Source organism: Lampetra planeri, unplaced genomic scaffold, assembly GCF_965212315.1.
Source record: "Lampetra planeri unplaced genomic scaffold, kcLamPlan1.2.h2 scaffold_1046, whole genome shotgun sequence".
NCBI classification, from domain to species: Eukaryota; Metazoa; Chordata; class Hyperoartia; order Petromyzontiformes; family Petromyzontidae; genus Lampetra; species Lampetra planeri.
This window is the reverse complement of record NW_027613756.1, coordinates 26,419-34,040: the sequence shown is the minus strand read 5'-3', so window position 1 is coordinate 34,040 and position 7,622 is coordinate 26,419. Positions and strand designations below refer to the sequence as shown.

At 42.6% G+C, this 7,622-nt stretch overlaps 1 protein-coding gene across 1 annotated transcript; it reads left to right on the top strand.

Moving 5' to 3' along the window:
* The first annotated feature begins 149 nt into the window (after positions 1–149).
* Positions 150–1,734, top strand: LOC144738549 (induced myeloid leukemia cell differentiation protein Mcl-1 homolog). Its single transcript, XM_078621558.1, has 3 exons — positions 150–528; positions 1,234–1,484; positions 1,618–1,734. The coding sequence occupies exons 1-3, from the start codon at positions 150–152 to the stop codon at positions 1,732–1,734; spliced, it is 747 nt and encodes a 248-aa protein (XP_078477684.1).
* The last annotated feature ends 5,888 nt before the right edge of the window (positions 1,735–7,622 follow it).

The following is a 7,622-nucleotide window of genomic DNA, read 5'->3' as shown; positions in this document are numbered from 1 at the left end:
CTTTTCTTTACACTTACTTCATAAGTAGACAGTGAAACTTAAGTCAAGCAATCAAGATGTATAATTTCCAGAAACGTGCTGCGTCCAGAGTAACGACAGGAGTTATGGGCTGTTTAATTCTTCCTCAAAAAGGAGTCGTTGACGGAACCATGCATTTCGCCTCCGGAGCTTCGCCCCCGACGCCGTTGAGGGCCACATTTACAGACACTCAAAACGGAAATATTGCCTCCAATAGCTCCCCTAACAAGCGCCCAAATGCTTTGGAGGTGACTTCGGCAAATGCATTTGCGGCTAAATGTATCCGGACGGACGGCGACGACGTGGACGAAGGCTCTCTGCCGTGTTCGCCTGATATCCAGTCCGACAGTGAGATGGCAGTGCTGGAGAACGACACGAGGCAACTCATCGACCGGTTCCTCATGGACTCAACGGGACTTTCGAAACAGCGGGGGAGAGAAAGCAAAGCGTTGTCAACGATGAAGAAAGTGGTGGCAGACGTACTGGAGAAACACAGATACGCATACAATGGTAGGTTCTGAATCGTAGCTGGGATTTTAATATACATGAGTCCACGTCGGCTCCATGAGGCGTTCAGGTCCTCACGAAAGACTCAGTTCGCTGGTTTGTTCCGTAGGAGCCATTTTATTTAGGCGAGACGTATACGGAAGCAGTCGTTCTTCGGCTCAGACACTCAGTAGTATGCAATGTAAGTCAGTTTGCCTTCAGTGTAACAGCAGTGATCCCGATGTGGGCTTTGCAAAGGCAGATACACCTTCTTTAGAGAGGAGGCAGACATCTAAAGCCGATGTCAAGTTCTGATGATATTTCTTGCATTTGTTTGATTCAAAAGAAGAATCATGTTGATTGTCTTTGTGTTGTTTCATTGAATCACACTGCAAGAATGCAGTCAATGGGAAAAGTTCTATTAAATTACTCTCATTGGCTGATATTTACTCAAGTAGCTGGCTAATGGGATATTGCTTATGTGAACTGCAATTCTTTAATATTTCATTTGTGTAATTGCTCACTCTTTAGGTAGTGATATATTTGTTAAACTGAATGATTTAGTCATTTGGTTTGTTTGTTTTCTGATTGGTTGTTTCCTTTCTGCTCTCAAATTATCAACCAATGAAAAAAAAAACACATTGGCCAATAAGTGATAGCTTTGTGTAAATGGTACTTGTAATTGTCAAATCTGAAAAGCTTTAATATTTTTTTCCTCTCTTTTTTAAGGTATGATCAACAAACTGTCCTTGGATGACAGAGGGAATGACGTGACCTTTGTCAGTGCAGTAGCCAAGAGCCTGTTTGCAGATGGGACCACCAACTGGGGCCGAATCGCCAGCCTGGTTGCCTTTGGAGCAGCAGTGTGTCAGTCCTTGAAGGAGAAGGGCAGGGAGAACTGTGTGGAGCTGGTGGGACAGAAGATCTCTGACTACCTGTTGTCTGAACAGCGGGAATGGATGGTGAAAAACAACTCATGGGTGAGTCATGACAGAATCCCAGCTGCATGGACAAAAGTGGTTGCATAACAGTTCATATGTCCTGTGCGCAGTGTGACTTTGCCCCTGCATCAGCTCCAGATTTTAATCCCATGCTTGTGTATTTTTTTTACAGGATGGCTTCGTAGAGTTCTTCAGAGTAGCAGACCCAGAGCTCACAGTGAGAAACACACTTATGGCCTTCGCCGGATTTGCTGGCTTAGGGGCAACGCTGGCCCTGTGGATCAGGTGAAATTTATTGGACACTCAAAAGACTTACATGAACAAGATTTATGCTGGATGCTTCTCTTCACCTCCGTTTTGCGCCACTTTGGGTTTGGATTTGAAGACGATGGAAATGAAGGCTTAGCTGCTGACAATGCTGTTTTTTTTCCTTTGACATTTTTTCCCTTGGCTCTGTCCCACCTCCCAGTGAGAAACATGTTTTTGCAGAGGAAGTTATAAGGGTCACACGCTACATTCAATAGTCAACCTGCAAACAATTAGGTGTTATTTAAGAAATTTATTTTTCTAATAAATGTAAAATATGTTTCTATGCAAATTCCAATGGGCGGTCAGTTGACCTGATTTACGCTTTATTTTTGGTGTCATTGATTGTTTACAACTTGATCACAATAATTACAGTTGCCTGGTTGTAAGGAAGTCCTAGGCCACAGCAGGAAGGGAACGCTACCTTGTCATGCAGTCATGAAGCCCATTTCCATAAACCCCAGTACTACCAGCCTGGATCCTTTCTGTATGGACAATCGAGCTATATGAGGAGAGGCGGATGGATTTGCAATTGAGTAGCTCAACTTTCGCCTTATGTTCTGTGTTAGGAGATGAGGACGCCTGCATGTTATGGACTGTTTGACTGTTAAGAGGTCTGGAAAGGTTGAGTCCACTGGAAGAACTGTCCAAGAACTGAGATTTGGAAATCTGATGCAGATTGTGTTGATCAAAGAACTGCAGGGAAGCTGAATGTAAGTTGGAGAGAATTTGTTTTGGGTGTTCAGAAAGAGAATGCAATCATTAGCAGTGCAGATCCAGTTGTAAGCTATCAAGAGTCTGTATAGGTTATAATTCAAGTGCGTTTATTAGTTAATAAAAAAATAATTCACATGGATTAACCTTTTTCATACTGTCTTTCTGTTGGGGAAAATGTTGCACAACCAGAAGACAGGATTACACTTACACACATACTGGTTCAGTTGCACTAAATCTCTTTGCTCTGCTCAAGGTTTACCACTGCAACCATTTGATGTTTATTCACACCACAACCCGAGATGGAGCAACAGCTGTCGTTTCCTAGAAATTAGTTACAGCGCTTCGACCACGCTCAGCTGTAGCGACACTTCGACAGTGGAGGGGTGTTTATCTGTACAAAAGCTGGTGCACAGCAGCATCTGCACCAACTAAACTGGGGTTCCCTTAATTACAAAAGTTCTGTTCAGAAATGTTGGCTGCTCTGTTTGGTACACATCCTGACCCAGAGGAGCGTCTGTGTATATAATCTCACCACACTGTGTAATGATTTCTAATTAAAAGTGACTATTCTAGAGCACATTTTGTACTTCCCTGTGTGTCAGGCAGTCTGCTAAATGTTCTAATCTTGAGTGTTATAATTGATATGAACTATTAAGCAGGGGATTCCTTGGGGAGGATGTGTCGACTGCACCCTTGTTTGTTCAGATTCTCCTGTTGCCTGGGGTTACAGGACAAACACACCTAAAGGAGGTCTTAGGAGGAAATGGAGTAAAGGCTTTCTCCATGGTGATGATCCACAGCAGACCTGCTTGAATGTTCTCCTGCGTCTAGTGATGTTGCCACCACCGTGGTTACCCCCCTGCACGGTTCATTGTGAAGACCTGGCTCGTACACAATGGGGCTTAGGCAATTTCATAGAGCTGCTTGCATCATACACAAGTGGATTGGGGGTGCATAAACACCAACGTGAATTGGGGCTGAACTCTTTGAACATTGGGAGCAGGCTTCCCTGGAGCCATGGATGCATTATTTAAGTGTGTGCATACATTATTTTCTCTCCTACTCAGACTACTCACTCTGAATAATTACTTCTCCTATAGACATCTTATATCCAACCAGTCCCAAGGTGTCCAAAGGAGAGGAACTAGGGCACATCCAGACATGCTTTAAAGCAAGAATTTTCTCTCGGTTTCTCAGACAGAAGCACACAGACTGAGTCAGGACATTGCAGCTGTAAACATGAAAGCTTGAACCATTCAGCAGGTGAATGAATTACAAGAGTGGGAGTTTCAGGAATGCATTTCACAGTATTATCTGTGCACATAGTTAACATTGTGATCCTGAAGGCAGGTTGTGACTCTGATCAGCTTGAGATAGCTCCAAGAATCTGCCCAACCCTGAAGAAAAGCAAGTTGTTGACTCCTGAATAAGTGATCCATGCAGACTGTGGATGTAACATTTAATTACGCCTTGATCAAAATTTGACGGATTATAAAGAAAAGTTGACAAGACCTGATTCAGGAGTTAAGTTAGATTAACTTAACTAAATTTGCAACATTTCTTTGCTCAAATGTTCCCATCCAAAAGTTTCCTGTATAAACCAGCCTGCTAGTTTTTATTTGCACTTTGGTAACTTGAGCTTTGAGGAACGGCCTGTTCACACAGCCACTTTATTGGCTAAGAGCCTCAGCACTTCCCCGTAGCAACAGCCCGCCCCTTCATTTAAAAAAGCAGTCGTTTCTTGGAAGTCAGCTGACACACAAGTTTATCTTTAACAGGACTACATGGCTGCAAATACTTGTTACAAGTCTTGAATACTTAGAACTCGGAGCCTGAGATGTTCAGATAGCCGGAGACAAACTTTCAGCAAAAAAAAAAAAACAAATACAACAAGTGTTCGAAAGAAACTTCAGCTGCTTTTCATGCTAAGAGTATGACCTCCAGTCATAATTTGAAAACTATCTCCACCAATCCTGCTGTCTGCATTCAGAACGTGTACGTCTGAGTAGCATCATTCCCTGAAGCCAGCGCCATCAGCTCTGTTTGGTATCAACGCCTTTTGGTTTCCAAACGCTCAGATAATTATCTTGGCAATGGAAACTGATTGAAAGCTGATAGGAGAATTAACAACTGAATCTCTGATGCCACGTAAGATTAAAAACATATCCTCTGATTTGGTCACTTATACCAAAAACATGCAAACCCATTGGTTTGCCTCTTGATAAACGAGTTCATGCGTACACACATCTGGGACTGTTTGTTTGCTAAACAGGGTTGTACAACAGTTAGACTGTTAGACTAAACACTTAGACAGACTAAGGGAGGTAATGGAAACAAGTTGAACTTTTCATGTAAATGAGTCAAGTATTAGACTGTAAAGCACTAAAAGCACTAAAGCACTACCTGAAATATACTTTGTCCTTGGTCCATACTGAAAACTCTCAGTTGACATAACCTTCTGATATTCTCCCCCACATCTGGTCACATCTGTATTTGTTCACCACCTCCATCAAACCTCACGACAATCAGCTTTGTCAGTTGTAGTTCTGATCTCCACCAAGATCCATGCAGTGACGCATCCAGCACAGGAAACTTCATTACGAATCAATTCGAGAGAAACCTTCATGCACTCATTGGTCAGAGTCTCCCTTTCATCAACACCTCACTCTGAACTCTGAACAGCAATGTTCTCATGGGGTGTGGACCCTGATCAGAGTGTTAGGTCGGTTTCCATTCAGAGCAGAGTCATCTCGTCTTTGGAAACCACTTTCTGTGACTCATCACCACTGTGCAGCAATAGCGATTCCATGCTGGCAGTGGTGACATTAGTTGCACTCGCAATGAACGCTGGCTGTGATGTCATTTGACTGGTCCAGAATGTCAACCAAGAACCAGATTCCTTTAAAAATGTGCAGGGATTCAGTCCAGAACCAGACATTATCATGCATTCCTGGACTTGTGTATATAGATTTTATTTCGCAAAAAAAATAAAATGATGAGAGAAGTAGCCAAAGCTCATCCACATTCACAGAGGCTTCAACCAGTCACTTTCTCAGCCCATTACGTTTGTGTTTATTGATGAGATTGTTCGAATGCCCATGAAAAAGATATTTTGAGTGGCATAGCACCCACTGGTGAATTTCTAGGAAGAGAAGTTTACACTAAACTGAAAGGGATTTTTTCATCCAGATTGCTGTAATGAATTAGAGGAAATGACGAAGTTGAAGTTTCAGAATGAGGAAATGTAGAAAATTTCAGCAATGTATTCACTTCACATGCTCTCATGTAGTTTGAGCTGGTTCCTTTTCTTATGTAATTCTTCCAGTGATGAATATGTTCTCTCCGCACAATTTGTCTGTGGACATCTGTGGAGGAGCAAAGTGCTGGCAGTTGTTGCAGTCGTCTCTCACAGTACACAGCGTACTTTGAAGCAGGACATTGACCTTGCGCTGGAGGCGTTCCATGTTTTGTTCAGTCCAGAGGGAAGATTGAGCCAGCATTCCATCTGTAAAGGGGCGTGGTGTTCCCAGCAAACATGTCACAGACAGGAAGGAAGCAGCAGGACATTTTGGTCTAAGAATAAACTCTGAGCACAACAGTATATTCATGGCAGTCCTGGATTCTCTTTATTCAAACCAGTCAGGACTTAATATGCCAGGGTTTGTTGTCTTTGTCTGGCTCTGATATTCTTCCTCCTATTCTGATTATCTACATTCAGATTAGCAGAGTGAAGCAAAAACCTGTTATTCATTCTGCTCCCACATCTAAAGAAGTACAGTAACAGTACAAACAGTCTTCAGTTCATCAGCGTTAATCTGCACTTTTAAAATAGTAATAATAATAATAATACCTTAAAACATTTGATACAGTTTGGACACAAGATTAAACAGTTGTCCTTAAATGTTCTGACTTTGCAGGTCATGATTAAATTTAGATGGATTATTGTTGGTTCCTCTGCCATTTTCAGTTTATTTTTTTTTCCAGGCCTGACCTCTGACTGTAACTAATGTGTACATGATAAACAAATCCCAAGTTCGAATGGAGGCAAACCCCTAGCTAATATGCCCTGTACTTGGTGAAAATCCTCTTGTTTTTCAACAATCCTGTTCATTCGCAGACACCAGTCTCTGGCTGCTTGGTGGAGGAAAGTTCATGTTAACTTGACAAACATCGACTGAGCCCATCTTCACACATTGAACAGCAGACACCTTTATGCTTTTAGTGTCAGTCCAACATAAGACTCGAACATAACAACAACACATATTGCTAATAACCTGAAAATATTTTGGGTTCAGTAGAAATCAGAGGCTTGTAACTACATGTCTTACAGAAACCAACACTGTCGGTAAAGATCTGTGAATCATAACGTGCAGTACATATAACCTCAATGATTCATCTGTCACCAGACACACAGAATGCTAATTCTAACCTTTATGTCCTTTTGTTGCCTACACAGTTGTTAGGGAACTAAGAAACTGGGTGACAAACATGAGAGGTGGGTGACCTATTTCCTCTTAGTCACCAAACTCTCATAAAGAGACAAAAATCTATTTGCTTTGGAACCTCCTGCATTGCAGAAGCATTGTGACTTTTCCATTGACGTCTGGTATTACGGGGTCAAACTGTGGCAGGTCCAGGCTTGTTTGACCCGACTCGAGTGCTCCAAGGTGTGAGGTTGTTATGTCTGGTTGAAGCATCAGGTGGGGTCAGATGGTCAGTGTCAGTTACAGCATGACGGCCCCTCCCCTCAACCCCCTACACCTTTTGTTTGACAAAAAACAAGTGTTGAGGGTTTGTTGACATCTGCAGTCTGAAACATTCTCTACGGCAGTCTGGGGTAATCACCAGTCCATGAGCCTCTGAACCCCGCTGAAAGGGCTGCATTGTGTTTCCAAACCCGCAAACGCCCTGCTCATGATCCATTTATTTTGTCATTTGAAGAAGCTCCGCATGTGGCCGTGAATAATTCGTATGACCGATCTGTTCTTTTTCCTGACGGGCATCACATGTTTGTCACTGCAGTACTGGCTGAATGGCCAAGTGTACTGGATTTCTTGTTTCAGCTGGCAGACGACTTGATGTGAAGTTCAAAAGATTACTTCATCCTCCCGCAGGGTAATTATATGGCTCTTCCCTCATCTGGAGCTGGGATCA

Excerpts from the sequence above, each read along its gene's own strand:
- LOC144738549 (XM_078621558.1), top strand. The coding sequence starts at position 150 with ATGCATTTCGCCTCCGGAGCTTCGCCCCCGACGCCGTTGAGGGCCACA. Across the intron at positions 529-1,233 it reads ACACAGATACGCATACAATG|GTATGATCAACAAACTGTCC; the intron begins GTAGGTTCTGAA and ends CTCTTTTTTAAG. Across the intron at positions 1,485-1,617 it reads TGGTGAAAAACAACTCATGG|GATGGCTTCGTAGAGTTCTT; the intron begins GTGAGTCATGAC and ends TTTTTTTTACAG.